General features: G+C 37.4%; 3 protein-coding genes across 4 annotated transcripts; 1 reads left to right on the top strand and 2 right to left on the bottom strand.

Annotated features, from left to right (window-relative positions):
- Positions 1-799: 799 nt before the first annotated feature.
- Positions 800-4,607, bottom strand: gngt2b (guanine nucleotide binding protein (G protein), gamma transducing activity polypeptide 2b). The gene is made up of 4 exons (XM_084136054.1): positions 4,576-4,607; positions 2,627-2,905; positions 2,026-2,114; positions 800-1,138 (listed from the first exon to the last, which is right to left on the bottom strand). The coding sequence occupies exons 3-4, from the start codon at positions 2,107-2,109 to the stop codon at positions 1,013-1,015; spliced, it is 210 nt and encodes a 69-aa protein (XP_083992180.1). The 5' UTR covers positions 2,110-2,114; positions 2,627-2,905; positions 4,576-4,607; the 3' UTR covers positions 800-1,012.
- Positions 4,608-6,594: 1,987 nt separating this feature from the next.
- On the top strand, positions 6,595-11,122 carry tmem101 (transmembrane protein 101). Its single transcript, XM_084136044.1, has 4 exons — positions 6,595-6,817; positions 7,104-7,284; positions 8,837-8,983; positions 9,941-11,122. Exons 1-4 carry the CDS (start codon positions 6,687-6,689, stop codon positions 10,247-10,249), a joined length of 768 nt encoding a protein of 255 aa, XP_083992170.1. The 5' UTR covers positions 6,595-6,686; the 3' UTR covers positions 10,250-11,122.
- A 486-nt stretch (positions 11,123-11,608) lies between these two features.
- On the bottom strand, positions 11,609-15,106 carry LOC311096706 (uncharacterized protein). 2 transcript variants are annotated; one of them, XM_084136025.1, is made up of 2 exons: positions 14,707-15,106; positions 11,609-13,042 (listed from the first exon to the last, which is right to left on the bottom strand). In XM_084136025.1, the coding sequence occupies exons 1-2, from the start codon at positions 14,977-14,979 to the stop codon at positions 12,257-12,259; spliced, it is 1,059 nt and encodes a 352-aa protein (XP_083992151.1). In that variant the 5' UTR covers positions 14,980-15,106; the 3' UTR covers positions 11,609-12,256. The 2 variants fall into 2 exon arrangements, with proteins under 2 accessions (XP_083992151.1, XP_083992152.1); XM_084136026.1 differs by having other exon boundaries at positions 12,139-13,042; positions 14,722-15,106.
- Between the last annotated feature and the right edge of the window lie 1,076 nt (positions 15,107-16,182).

Raw genomic sequence — 16,182 nt, 5'->3', positions numbered from 1 at the left:
CGGGTCAGAGGTCACTCTTCAGCCGGAACTCGACTCGCGTACGGCCGTTACCGGAAGCCGGTGATTATAAAGTTATAATTATGGATATTTTTCTTACAAAAATGCATGGCTTTACTTCAGAAGGCCTTTATTAACCCCCTGGAGTCTTATGGATTACTTTTATGATGGATGGCTTCAAAATCTAAGGTACCATTGACTCCCATTATAAAATTGGGAAGAGCTTCAGATGTGCTGTCTAGGGATCAAACCCTGGAACCCCGATGAAACCCATTCAAAATCAAACTAAAGTACCTTGTTGTTGTGTTTTTGCTCACACACAAGAGCTACAGTTCATCCCAATTACCGGCTCAGTATTTAAATATGAGATGGAGAGAGAGAGACAGTGGGACAGCGGCACAAACTTGGAAAAGGAGCTTACAGGATGAAAAGCTGAATCCTGAGATGAGGATCAGAGAATGAGCTTAAGTTCTCGAAACGTAGGAAGCAGCTGCTCTTCAGCGGGACAGAGAGATCGGACACCCAAATCCCGTTATCACAGCAGCCAATGACACACACCAGCCACTGATTCAATCTTCCTGCAGAGCTTTACGCATACAGAGCGCTAATGCAAGACAACACCCTGGCTTTCAGGACGCTTTTTTAAATACCTTCTTCAGATGCAAATCACTCAGGAGAAAGTTCTTTATAGTGGTTTTGACTTTAACTGTATGGACAAAACAGAAGTAAATGATGACAGAATTTTCATTTTGGGGTGAACGATCCTTTTAAAGTCAAATTAGGGTCCTTTTGCCAAGAGACATTTGCCAAGATTGCTAATGAGTTTATTTTAAAAACACACAGAATACATCATATCATAAAAGGTATTGAATGACATGAGGGTGTCCTCTTAAATTTCTGGAGCTGGATAATATTTAAAACTAGTGGATGTTAAACAATTCAGAGTTTCTGGTACAAATAAACTTTCATAGAAAAGCAGATGTTGAACCGAGCCCTGGTGACCCCAGGGCCGCTGCTACGTGATAATGCAGCCTCCCTTCTCCTTGAATGGGTTCTTGTCCTCTGGGACGCCCTTGATCAGGGGGTCTTCGGGGGACATCTCCTCAACGAAAGCAATGATTTCTGGGGCTGTTGTTGAAATCTGAGAAAAAGAATCGGGAGAGATGGTTCAAGGATGATTGTTTCTTTAAATTGCCGCTCCAATTGGAATTAACTACGCAAATAAGTATAACCAAACGAGGATCTATCTGCAAATGCTGACTCAGGGGTCACAGACCTTATTCACAGCAGCGCCTTCTTTGATTTTTAGCATAACATTTCAACATAGTGCACAGATCACATCTGGGGCCAGTTGCATAAACTTAGCCATTATGTTAAGACAGTGTCTTAAGATCTAGTAGGCTATAACCCACTAGCAGTTAGGCAAGGGATGGTTAGTCTTAAGACTAACTCGTAAGACTAGTCTAAGTGGTTTATGCAACCGGCTATGCATGGAATCCACATGTGGCCCGGATCTGGGCCATGTTGCTGTCTGGGTTATTTCATATGTTTTTGGATAGTTCTGCTTTCAATACACTGGAAAAATATCTTTCTGAGAAATTTCAGTTGACAAAAACATTCCAGGCACCATGAGCTGTAAAAACATGATTAGTGATCTAGAAGCTTTATCATATGGAAGCTCGTTTCTGCCACAGAATAAAAAATAAAAAAGGTAATTGTGACTTTGTATCTCAGAATTCTGACTTTATAACACGCAATTCTGACTTTATATCTCGCAATTCTGAGAAATAAAGTCAGAATTGTGAGATTCAAAAGTCAAAAAATATCTTTTAAAAAGTTTTATTCTGTGGCGGAAACAAACTTCCATGCAGCTTTTTACCGAGGATGTCATTAGAAAGTCTATCCCTCACAGCCCCTCCATTCCTGTCATGGCGCTGCTCTCAATAAGGTCTATTCACACACAGAACGCATATTTGCGGTTAAAAACGCGGTTTAAGATTTAAAATCTACAATGATTAAGATTCTTACCGCAATTCGGGGAGTGTTCACTTCCACCTTCAGCTGATCCAGCTCCATCTTCAGGATGTCTTTATCTGACATATCCCGAGCCATCCTGTCTATTCAGAGCAAATAAGACATGTGTGAAATTAAGCTCAATATTCACACCGAAAAAGTCTCATGAACAATGCTAGTCCTACTACACTGTAAAATGTTAAAAAATAAAATAAAAATGTAGCCTATTTGTTGGTTGATGCAGTAATGTTAAATAGCAGATCATTTAAATGTTAAAATTTTCAGTGTACTAAAAGTAGGCTACTGAGAATCCCAGAAAAATGCACAAGAAAATGCGTATAGATCTATTTTATTTTAATTTGTATAAAGCTTTTCACAATAAGAATTGTTCCAATCAGCTTTAAAATAATGTTCAGTAGGCCTAACTCACGATTTATATGTCAAAAAGTGCATTTATTAAGATTTTAAAAGAATGGCTGCCATGTTAAAAAAAATAAAAAAAATAAAATCAGTCCTGGTGGTTTCAGTAAAACTAATTTCTCACTTGACAATTAAACATCTGATATATTCTGACAAAAAAAAGAAAAGAAATAGAAGTAAAAAATCATCCATTTACCTGTTGAATGGAGGGCCTGGCAGCAGTCGGAGAAATGTCCTGATGTCTCCTAAGAGTTCATCAGCGTGGAGGTCTTCCTCCGAGTCTGTGAATCTCAGGCTCTTCTCCTCTATTTCTGTTGTTCGGATCTCCTCCTTCCCTTTGCTCTTTCTCAGGTGTAGAGATTGATCCTGGTGATGGGGATTGCGCTCTGATGTCATCAATCTCCACTGATCTCATTAGGCCAATGAGAGCAAGCAGGATGGCCAAGAGAAGTAACCTCTAAACAACATTGAAATACTGGAGGAAAGGGCAGCATGTGAAAATTAACCAATAACATACTTCTTGTGGAAGCCTAAAATCATCCGTGCATCTTACTAAGGATCCCATGCAAACTTTGGCATAGAAAGAGCTCAATGTGAGCATTGGTTGAACATAATCAGACAGTAGTAGTGAATGTTGGTTTCCAAAGTGAAATGCTCTGTGAAGAAGTCATCAGACAGTCATTAATACAAACTCCATTAATAGCCAAGCATAATAAATACTGAGTCGTACACTACCGTTCAAAAGTTTGGGGTCAGTAAGTATACTGTAAAGAAATTAATACTTTTATTCAGCAAAGATGCATTAAATTGATCAAAAGTAGGCTAACAGTAATTGCTCTTTGTAATTATTGCCACAAAATGTTTATTTCAAATAAATGATGTTGTTTTTCTTTATTCAGCACAGAATCCTGGGGAAAAAGTAGGCCTATCACAGTTTCCACAAAAATATGAAGCAACATGCTACCAACATGCTAAATCAGGTTATCAACATACTATATCTTGCAAGCATAATGCTTAAACATGCTAGCAATGTGCTAAATCATACTAGTAACATGTTATCATGCTAGAAACATGTAAATACTTGTTTGCATTGTGCTGATGCATGACAGAAACCTGTTATCATGGTAAAGCAGGTTAGCAAAATGCTAAATCATGCTAGAAACATGCTACCAACATACTATGTCATGCTAACCTTATGCTAATGTGCTAAATCAGAAACATGGAAACAATGATGCTTAAACATGCTAGCAATGTGTTAAATAATGCTAGAAACATGCTAGCAACGTGTTATATTTTACCAGTTTGCATTGTGCTAGACTGTATTGCCTTCAAACTACTACAAGCTTTTAAAACTTCTTCAAATTTTCCAGGCTTTCTCAAAGTTTGTCTTCTTGACAAGTGCATTAGCCAGTTGAACTTTTGTTTACACTTAGTCATGAAATAATGAAACTCAGTCTTAGGCTCTCTAGATCCTAAACTGAACATGAGGGTTGAACTCAATATCTTAGTGTCAAAGAGTGTCACTGGGACTTCTGGCCATCAGCCACTGGCATCAATGCCTAATAAACTGCTCAGCGCAGGATTACTATTACCACGATCTGCTTAATAACTGCAATGCTTTCAACCATTGGCCATGTAGGAAAACAGACTGTTATCTGATGACTGAGAGTGTTTCAGGGCAAACAAATCACTTTTAAAAAGCTATTTTGGATCGTTTTGAACATGGCAATGGAGGAAAACATTTCCAGAGAAGTGAGCCAGACCTGAGCGGGACTGAATTCACGCTTAGAGTTGCAATATTTTTCCACTCAGACACATCTTCGCAGTTGAGTGTGTATTGAACTCCTGAATAAGCTTGTTGTTGCACTGGCTTCACCTGTAAGCCTAAGGATCTGGCTTAGGCCCACTTTGTCCTGAATTAGCAAGAGGGACATTGAAGCCTTCATTTGTGATGAGTGACTTCATGGCGTCATTATGGCGAGGAGCTTTACTGCTCTTTAATGTGACATTGAGACGTTATATTACCACTACACTTTCATTAAAAGCATATCCGATTTCATTGTGAATTGGGTAATGCATTAAAGGAGTAGTTCATCATCCAAAAAAAATAAAAATAAAAATACAATTCTGTCATCATTTACTCACCCTTAAGTTGTTCTAAACCTGCATGAGTTTCTTTGCTCTGTTGAACACAAAGGGAGATATTTTGAAGTATGTGTGTAAACAAACAGTTGTTGGTCCCCATTGACTTCCATAGTATGAAAAAAAAAAAAAAATACTATGGAAGTTTTCTAGTCATTTCTGAATAAAAATAGTTTCAAAGCAAATCCTCCACCAATTTATACAAGTAATAATTGTTTGTATATTCTATGCAACCTCATATTAATAAATATTCAATGAATGTCGAATTGTTCTCTAAAGCCAGTTGGACAAGAGGTGACAACTGACTTATCGTTTCCAAGAGACTGTCACACGCTAAAGCTTTGGTAATTGAGATAAGACTAATCAAGCACCAAGGAGGATTATGGGCCATAGATATCAGGAGCTGTCACTCTCCCAGAACCAGGTCACATTACTTTTCTTTAAAAATGATCTTTGACTAGTTTTATGAGTCAAAAGACGGAATACAAAGCCCTTAAATTCTGACTGAGTGTTATTTAAAGACGTCTAGCTTAAACAAAAACATTATTTGAGTTCATAAGATCTTGTATAGTATTTTGTAATATATTTGGTGTCAGTTAATTAAGTTTTAATCAGTTATTAAACACACTTAATCTGGATGGTTAGCAACATCAAGATCAAGGAGAGTTTGAAGCCAATATAACGCACTGTTGTTGCATTTTTATCTGGTAAACACAAGATGGCACTAAAAACACTTCAACTTATCCAAGTGTGCCAGTGAGTCATAATAATGATAAAAATAACAATAACAATAGGTGTATCCAAAAGGTCATTGTTTATGATGATTTATTTTATTCATATTATTTCTATCCATATTATTCATTCATTATTTGTTCTATCTTTAGATTCATGTAAAGTATCTTTATCTTTGTATCTTTAGTTCCTTGTCTACTTCATTAACCTTCAAGAATTTACTCATTATTGTATACTTGTTTATATTTTTATTCATGTAGTATTATCCAAGAATATGTATATTGTGTTCACATGTTCACATACGTTAATATCTTAGTTACTGTGTTTTGTTAGATATTACAATAATAATAATAATAATAATGTTTTTTTGTTTTTGTTATTAATCCCAGGTAAAGAGTCTTTTTTCTGGAATCTGAAAAAATATAAATTTCGCAGTGTCATATTTAGGTAGACTTCATTTTTGTATTATGTATTCATTAGGCTACTGATAAAGTAGCCGAACAACGCTGTCATATACTCATACTCAAATACCATGTTCTGTAAATTAATCAGTGTATCTAGAAAAAAAGACATTTGAATGCAGCTTAATGGGGAATTCGGCTACCTTACGCCCTCTGGAGGAAAACTACTGTGTCCTACATTAAAGAGTTACTATCGAGCAGCAAGCGTTCACTTTTTTTTACCAACAAGGTTCCTGAACGGCGTAGCGATGGACAGTCCGATTCATTTCCCACGAATCGGTTCTTTTCAAAGAAACGGTTCAAATAAATGATTCATGATTCTTTTACGTCATGACGCAGTTACGCCCTTGCTGCAGCCACCAGGAAATCGAAGAAGAGAAATTCGAGAAATTGTTACTATCCTATGAGATGTATCTTTATTGAATGGAAAAGTGATTTGCTTGGGAAAAGTGTGGTTATTAGGCCCCATATGTTTCAAATTAGAAATAGGTTACATAAATCTCCTTTAACTTTGACACAGATTGTATCCAGTAGCCTAAATCACTATTTACAGAAATGTAAAAAAGGTATGAATATAAACTTTTTGTAATAACTATCATGAAACTACTAAAAAAGATGAAACTGCTATGCATTTATTTTGACACTGAACTTATTCAGTTATATTGTGGCATGAGCCTATTTATCACTAAACATATTCAGTATTCAAGACCTCTCTCAGTTTTATGGGAAAATGTAGGTCTACAATCAGCACATGAAAAGTTCTCATATTTAACAATAGTACATTTCATTCTTCATGTATTGGTTGACAACAGTTCTTATTTGCACGCAGCGTTACTGATTCAATCAAAAGACTCGACTCAAATGAACGATTCGTTCACGATCCCGAGGAACTAGGAGATGATACTTCCGCCATCCTGAGCCATGGCTGCTGCAACCCGCAAAAAAGCTCTGAGATTTTTCTCGCAGTTCGGAGCCTTTATTCTGACTCGGTTCGGGTTCTGGAACAGTTTCAGCATGTTGATGCTGTTTGCGGAGCGCGCGGATGTGAAACGGTACGTAGGAAAGCTCAGAAAAAGGCTCGCAGGGACAGTGTAAACACATGTGACATGCAGTAATTCAACAAAAGAATATTCGATGAAGTGCTTGTGCTTAAACTGGATTTGTACATCATCATGCCTAAACTGCTGTTTTGCAATGCTTTTAAGTTTCATTCAAAGAATTGACAAAGCCAACCCCCCCATATACCACATAAAGTTGGCAAAGTCTTAAATGTAGCTACCGGTTTATATTCATTCTCTTAAAAAAAAAAAAAAAAAAGCTTTTTTCTTCCTTTTTTAGGAAGCCAGATATCCAGGTGCCTTACCTGTACATTGACTTGGGAGCTGCGGTGTTGTGTGCCAGCTTCATGTCCTTCGGGGTGAAGAGAAGATGGTTCGCTCTGGCTGCTGCCATTCACTTGGTCCTCAGCACATATGTGTCCTATATGGGTGGACAGGTCCATTATGGAGACTGGTTGAAGGTAAATACAGGACTCATTTTGGTGGAACTTTTCCAGTTTCTAGTGGCATCCAAAAAAAAAAATTGCAGCAGTGATGATGATGTGTTTTTGTAAGCCAACCCTTAAAGGGATAGTTCACACAAAAATGAAAATTCTGTCAGTAATTACTCACCCTAATGTCGTTCAAAGCCCGTTAGACGTTCATCTTCAGAACACAAATGAAGATCCGAGAGCTTTCTGTCCCTCCACTGACAGCTACGCAACTACCACTTTCAACCCCCAGAGTGATAGTAAAGACATCATTAAAGTAATCCATGCGACTCCACGTGCGCAAAAAACCTTACAACTTTATTTACAAAATATCAATCTCTGACAACAACGCCTGCTCTCGCGTCAACACAACTTGCATGCGTCGTGGTGCTCTCGTGAAGTTGCGTTGGAGATTAATATTTTGTGTATATGTATTTTTGCACACACGAAGCACACCTGTCGCTTCATAAAAACCTTTCTGGGGCTTGAAAGTGGTAGTTGCGTAGCTGTCAATGGAAGGACAAAAAGTTATCAGATTTCATCAAAAATATCTTCATTTGTGTTCTGAAGATGAACGAAAGTCTTACGGGGTTGGAACGACATGAGGGGGAGTAATTACTGACAGAATTTTCATTTTTGTGTGAACTAACCCTTTAAGTCGTTTAACTCAACAAAACCCCAGTAGAAATTTTTCCATCAGCTTTTGGATTATTGCAGAAAATAAGCTGTTACCCAACAAAATGTATGATTCTTATGTTTTGTTCCTCATGAGTTTTGAGGCTTAAATACAACTACAGTATACAAATACCCTAGCAGTAAAAAGCTAAACGAAGGCTATAAACAAACTACAACACCAGTCGCCACCATTAAGCTTCCCACATCTCTTTCAGTCTTTGTCTAAAAACATTTTCCCTGAAAGTTTGAGTTAGTGTAGTTTGAAAGAGTGTGATGAGGCTGTGAAAGCGTCTAGTGAGTAGATGAGTTTACACGTTCACTGTGATGATGTTTAATGTCCGACAACCTCTGTTTATAGTCCCATTTAGCCAACAGCCTTTTTCAAGGCAAGTAAAAATAATCACTAGTGGGGTATTACTGATGTATGTTATGTAGAATAAAATGATGCAACTGGAAATGCTAAAATGCGAGTTTTGTCCTACAAAAATACACATTCCCTGCTGAACTCTGTTAGACACAAAAACAAATAGTCCCACCTCAAACTCACACCATTGATGCTAACATGAAAATGATGAACCTATGAATTTCTACAAATGACACTTTTGTTCTGCTTTTATGGATCTTCCCATTTACTTCGTCTCTGACTGCTCATGCAAATCCATTTTTCATATCACAACCACCCATGGGATTAACCATCTGCAATATAGTGTTATATAACTTCTCTGTTTGAACATGACACAGCAGTCAAAGGAAGGTTTGTTGGAACGTCAATCATCTATCCATTGCTTGTGATTAAATGCTGTTTAGAGCATATATGGACAATAGAGATGAATGGATATAAATGTGGTTTCACTGCTAACCTCCACAGGTGAGGATGTACTCCAGAGCGATGGCCATCATAGGAGGGTTTCTGGTGCTGGCCAGTGGAGCAGGAGAGGTTTACAGACAGAAACCTCGCACACGCTCGCTTCAGTCCACTGGACAGGTGTTCCTGGGGATTTACTTGATCTGCATGGTGAGTTTGTCCACTTGATCACAGAGACAGACCAGACTGTGCCATACTTTGCCATATATTGAAAACCTGGGAATTTTAAAATGGTGTTTTGCAGACCTGGAAAATCACAGAAAATGTTGTTGTTATCAGATGTAACATGTTACAAGATAGAAATGACTATTTTTATTACATCATGTATAGATTTCACTAAGAATATTTAAAAACAGTTATGCATTATTCACTGATAAGGTTTAGAAACTTCAGTTAAGCTCTACTGAAATGTAAACTAAGTTAAGCATATTTAATTAAATCAAATGTGGTGTGACTGAACATATAACATCGAACATAACATGTTGCATTGTGCTGAATGATCTCATTTGATCATTAATATCCTTAACCCTGTGAAGCCTGATTTTTAATTGTCAGAAAAATATATTTTATTTAAGCTTTAGACAAAATATTTGACAAATGTCTGTATACACGTTTTGTTTTATATCATATTTGATACATCAGGTTTTTATGGCTCATATAGTATGATATAGTGAGAATATGAAGCTCACAGAAACTTCATTCAGTGGTTTTAAACTGAGAACAAAATATGCAGTTTGGTGCAGATATTATTTATATGGCTAAAATGTAAGATGAAATCCTGTTTGTAATGTAAATCAATGAGATCTTTATAACAGTATAAAAGGTTACTTGCATAAAATGCATATATCTGCCAGTAACATCTTAGTGAGATGCTGTTGTTTCAGCTCAGTAAATATTTGAAATATTGAGCCCTTGAAATATTACTAACAATATAAAAGTCATTCTTACGCAAGGCCTTTTACTTGCTAAAAAAAGTGTAAACTCTCAATCAGGCGACAGACAGTACAAGATTGAGTTTTGATCATGTTGATCATTTAAAGGCCTTGGAAATTCATGTATGGATGATGATACTGGTTAATATTCCTGATGTTCTCATTTGTCCTCCAGGTGTACTCTCTACAGCACAGCAAGGAAGACCGACTGGCCTATCTGGACCATATTCCTGGTGGAGAGATCACCGTCCAGCTCCTGGTGGTTGTGTTCGGTGTGCTTGCGCTCGCCTACCTCTCGGGCTGCTACGTGCGAGAAGCCTCCCAGATCCTGGCAGTTCTGTTACCTTTGGTTGTGCTTTTCATCGACGGCAACATCGGTTACTGGCACCGCACCTGCCACGTGGAGTTCTGGAACCAGATGAAGCTCATCGGCCAGAACATCGGCATCTTCGGAGCAGTGCTTATTCTAGCCACAGACAACTAAAGATACAGGGATATATATGACAACATCTGTGTACAGGCAGTGCTTAGGACAAACAGAAGAGATCGAGCATGTGTCTCGGGATCATAATAATGCTCAGAAACTGTGTGTACGCTCAAAGGTGCAGAGGATACAATTCCCAGCTTGCTCTGGGGTCTCCGATCGCAAGCACAAAGTCTTCAAAAGACGGTTTACATTGCATTTGTTTCCTTTTTAATGCTTTATTTAAAGTTTAAGAACGACTAGAAGTCTTAAAAAAATTCAATTAAAGTTGAATGATGAATTAAGGAGACATTATTGTTAGTTTTGATGTTCTTAAGCGGTATAGTAATGTGGATTTTTTTCCATGTTACAGACATTTAAAATGCCACTAATTTTTTTTTGCTGCTTGTATTTAGTTTGCATTCCTTGTACAACTTCTATAAAATCACAATGTCAATAAAAAAAAAATCATTGTTTTGTATGGAACCTACAAAATCGTTTGGTTATTGAGCAGTGTGATGTATATGTATAGAGAGAGAGAGAGAGAATGAGATTTTTTTTGGAGTAAATATTAGTAACTAAGTAAATAGTAAGTAACAGCAACTCAAGAATTCACAGTATTATAAAATTACATCAACCTTCAAGTGTTATTTTATCAATGGTTTTATCCACATAGATTTTGATAAAATATTATCCCTCAAAGTGTACAAACTCAAACTAAAATAAAAGTTTCAAATGTAAGATCTCTGAAAGATTCAGCTAATAATCTGGTCAACAAGAAAATGTTGATCAACCAAAAATGGTCCAGCACAAAGGACACAATAATACATTATTAACTAGAATCCCTTTATGTGTATTTAAAGTAACACTGAATAAAATTACAATTATTATTGAGTTCCTTCTCTGGTTTTTCATGTGTCATTCTGCTTGAGACTATTAATTTTAATGTGACATTTCTCAGAGCAAGGTAAAATATAATCAATCATATTACTTCAGTATGGATATGAGTTATAGAGTTCTGCAGTGATGGTGTATTTTTGTTTGCTTCCCTCAACAAAAAGTTGACTTTTGTATAATTGGAGAAAATAAGCTCTGTGACCAAAACAAGTTTATGATTCTTACATGTTTTGCTCATCAAGATAAGCTTCACTTTTATGAATTTTGAAGCCTAAATACAATCGTCAGAAGTAAAACGCTTAAGTTAGGCTACACCGCAGTCACATGACTCCAACATCACCACCATTAAGCTTCCCACTAAGAACTCTTTCAGTCTTTGTTTAAAAACATTTCCCCTGAAAATTCGAGTTATAATAGTTTGAAAGAGCGCGATTATAAACAATTTCCCCAACAACTTCTGTAGTCTCATTTAGACACTTGTTAGCAACCACATTTTTTTAATAAAATCTTGATAAAAATCCCAAGGGGGTATTACTGGTGTATTTTATGTCACAGAATGAAATGTGATGATATCTTGACCTTGTGTTCACCACAGACCTTATTTCAGGCATTTAACCAAAAACCCATTCAAAAAACCCATTGACTCCAGGACGATGGAGCCGGAAATGCTAACATGCTCATTTCCAGGTTTTAGCCTACAGAAATACATCATCCCTGCAGCATTCTATCATAATTTGACAAAGAAAAACTTTTGGTTACACTTTATTTTAAGGTGTCATTGTTATAGTGTAATTATATATTTAAGTACTGAGTAATATTAAGCAATGTACTTGGGTTAGGGTAGGATTAGGGTTTGGTTGAGGGTTAGTTGAATGTAATTATGCATAATTTACTGTTATTACTATGGTAAGTACATGTAACATATGTAACAAGGACACCGTAAAATAAAGTGTTACCTCACTTTTTTATTTATTAGGCTAGGAACATGCATTGGGAAACTAAAAGGGTTCAATTTTGATTTCACGTTGAAGTGATTATGGATATGTGCTACACTGCACAAAAACGAAGACCTGGTCCGATATTGTAAAATAAGATTGTATTTCTAACAGCTGTTGACTTTTCGTCCCTTCCTCATTTGTAAGACTCCCAAGGAATTTGATCGTTTCCTTGGTTTTCCAGGTTCATCCTTTTCTTCTTTCGCTTCCGCTCTGCCATAACCATGGCCGCCACCACAGTGACCATCACAGTCCCAGTAATGATCAGGACGGTGGCCGTTTCGGCGATACACAGCTGACTGTGCATCACACCCAGAGAAGCTCCGGCCAGTAAGAGCGGAGAGTGGCATGTGATATTCATGTAATCGTCCACGTGGAGATGCCTGACGCGGAGTATCTTACTGAAAACACGATGCAGATCGCAGTCACACGTCCAAGGGTTCTCTGACATCTGCAGATGCGTGCTGGGCGTCTTAAGGTTTAAGAATATCTTGAACTTCAGGCTTCTCAACTGGTTGGCTTCTAAGTTCAGTATGGTGAGGGTTTGTAGGGGAGCCAGAGCTTCCACTTCAATCTTGGAGATATTATTGTGGCCCAAGAGAAGAACCCCAAGACCTTGTTGCATGGACAGCAGTCCTCCTTGGAGAACCGTCAATTGATTCCACGCAAGGTTAAGGTGCCTTAGAATTGTAAGTCCACGAAATGCCCCAACTTCAATGACCCGAATGTGGTTGTGACTGAGATCTAACCTCTCCAGACTTTCTAGGTCCTCCAAGGAGTGGGTCTCAAGACGCTCCAGAGCGTTGTGGGAAAGCTTGAGATCTTTAAGAGAGGTCAATCCTTGAGAGAAATCTGGAGGAAGGACACAGAGCTCATTGTAAGCCAGGTCCAGCTTTTCCAGCAAGGTCAGAGAGGAAAGAGCCTGGAACAGAAACAGAGCACAGTCAGCTAACAATCCTTTAAAATTGAAATTTAAAGACCAAAGAGGAATGCATTTTCGAATCACATTTGAAGGGATGGTTCACTCAATTCTGTAGTCATTTACACACACTCCTGTCGTTCCAAACCCGCATGACTTACTTTCTTCCGTGGAACACAAAAGATTTTTTTTTTTTGCCCTCGCAGTGAAAGTCATAGGGGTGCAAAACAACATTAAAGAGGTGGTTGATTATGATTTCACTTTACTAACTTTAGTTAGTGTGTAATGTTGCTGTTTGAGCATAAACAACATCTGCAAAGTTACAACGCTCAAAGTTCAAAGCAAAGGGAGATATTTGCTTTTAAAGAAATTGCTTTTTAAGGACTACAACAAACGGCTGGTAGAGACTACACCACATTCCTCCCGGGTTAGTGACATCACCAACCCTAGAATGTGCATAAACCCCGCCCCCGGAACATGATTTATAGAATATTAAGACAGAATATGCTAATCAATGACTAGAAGATAACTACACATGCTACATAAATTCACCAACTAAGCATTCAGAAATGTTGTCTACATGTTGTCACTACTTCTAGAGTCTCTCCATCATTGTCCGACTCTGGTTTGAACATAAAAGGCTAAACGTTTTAGACATTTTCAGTGCATTTCTGTGTGAGGTAAGAATGAGCTGTTGTAGCTCCACCCTCTGTGCCGGGAGCAGCAGCTCATTTGCATTTGCGTTTTTGCTCACAATTTTAACATGTTATATAAAAATATCTGTGGGGTATTTTGAGCTAAAACTTCACATACACACTCTGGGGACATCAGAGACTTATTTTATATCTTGTGAAAAAGGCATTATAAGTTTTTCAGACATCACAAAAAACTTATTTTGTGGTCCACAGAGGAAAGTCATGTTTGGAAACATCAGGAGGGAGACTAAATAATGACACAATTTTAATTTTGGAGCGAATTAACCCTTTAAATACACTTAAAAAAAAAGGTTTTGTAAAAAAAAAAAGAAAAAAAAAAGGTTTTTATAAAGTATATATACTAAAAATACTTTATTGGCATTTATGGTTTCATGAACAACCTTTAACATCAGTGGAACCTTTCTATTGGACAAAAGGTTGTTTATAGTGCAAAAAGGTTCTTTAGATGATTAAAATGATCTTCACACTAGAAAAAATTGTTATTTTAAGTACTGTTCACTGAAAGGTTCTTCCGAGGAACCCAAAAGAGTTGTTCTAAACTCTAAAATATAGCTTACATCAGGATTTCATTGAGATGCCATAGAAGAACTATTTTGGTTTCCCCAAAGAACTTTTCAGTGAAAAGTTCCTGAACCATTTTTATCTTCGTGCAAATAACCTTTTTCCTCTATAAAGAACCTTATGTGCAATGGAAATGTTGCAAGGATACTTAAGTTTATGCATGTATATGCCAATAAAGAACCTTTATTTTTAGAAGAACCATTTCTCTTAGTGTGAAGAACATTTTAATAATCTGACGAACCTTTTTCCACATAAAAAAACAGTTTGTGCAATGGAAAGATTTCATAAACTTTAAAGGTTCTTCATTGAATCATCGATGCCAATAAAGAGCCTTTATTTTAAGAGTATAGTTAGAAAGAAATTCGTAAACGCAACCTATATTAAGCGCACCTGAGAATGAACCACCTGTATGTTGCTTTGTGAAAGCAGAAGGACCCGGAGGACCCATATCCCAGTAAAAGAGGTACTCCTCAACTCTGACAGCTTATTCCCACCGAGGTCCAGGAGCCACGTGCCATGTGGAATACTGTGGGGAATGTGAGTGAACCCTTGGGATCGACAGTCCACCAGAGCAGATGCTCTGTAACAAGAACACTGATGAGGGCAGAGCTTTGAGCCTCCAGCGACGAGGAAAGTGATGGGTAAAATTATGACGCAAAGCATCTTCAACTTGAGCTGAGATCCATATCAACAAGCACGCTTGTCTTGCTCGTTCTCAGTGCAGAACCGTCTGGTTGAGCTGAAAAGAAATGACATTAACTGGTATATTCCTGTACATCCATCATTAATTTTCATACGGTTTGCAGTCTGAGATCTACAAGGATTTGTGGCTTGGCATGAGTACTCAAATTATATAAAGAGCTTAATCCTTTAATCCGTTTATCATTTCACACAATCAGCATCCGAATCCATCATGTTGGTCAACATTCTTCATGGCCAGCTATCACATTTCCAAGACATTCATTCATGCTTAAAGAATCACAGATCTAATTGTACTTACCAAAAACTGCACAAGTCGGCCTTCAAGAATACGGAGCGACTGGTTGAGTTGAAACATGCCACACTCGTATCAATTTCCATTCAAAGTCAATTAGATTCCGTCTTTAAACCTTTACTCGAAAACTGAACAATACTACATTTACACTTAGCAGATGCTTTAATCCAAAGCCACTTACAAATGAGGTAAATCTGACATCTGCAGCCTTGGGTCTTGTTCCACTACTAATAAAGAAACTCAAAGTTCTGATTTCGATCTAAAGCAAACTGCACCTAAGCATCCCGCGTGCAACCCTGCTTTTGAGTCTCTATGACCTGGACTTGATTTATCCTCAAAGCACATTGCATCACTCAAGAAACAAGAGTACTTGGCACATACTGAATATTTCAGTGAACTGTCCATTAATTTCTAAGCAGGAAGTGTAGTTTTACAGCTAAGCATGTTAAAGATCTCAATGGAAACCCCAACAGAGCGTCTTACACCATGTTAAATCTTTGACGTGAACCACGGCGAGGTGTTTAGAGATGGGAACGGGTGCCAGCAGTGTGAATGAAACGTGCATTAGTTACAGAAATAATCTAAACTTATTCAAGAACAATCAAGACCTTTTGACACTAATCCATTGAATAATCCACTGAAACTCTATTCGTGTAATTAACCCAAAGGCTGTTGGCTGCTAATGAGGTTTAAGATATCTGAGCAGTAAACCTTGCTTTAATTACATGTGCACCTAGAACTACTTTTTTTTCCTTCCGATTTCTAAAATTACTCCAAAAATGAAAAAGATTCAAAATGTGACAAGAAAAAAGCGTTCTATTGTACCGGACAGAAATCCATGCAGCATGACCCGTCTGGTTAAATCATTTTGG

This window comes from Abramis brama, assembly GCF_963993115.1.
Source record: "Abramis brama genome assembly, chromosome: 14".
Taxonomy (NCBI): domain Eukaryota; kingdom Metazoa; phylum Chordata; class Actinopteri; order Cypriniformes; family Leuciscidae; genus Abramis; species Abramis brama.
This window is presented reverse-complemented; position numbering and strand designations above follow the sequence as displayed.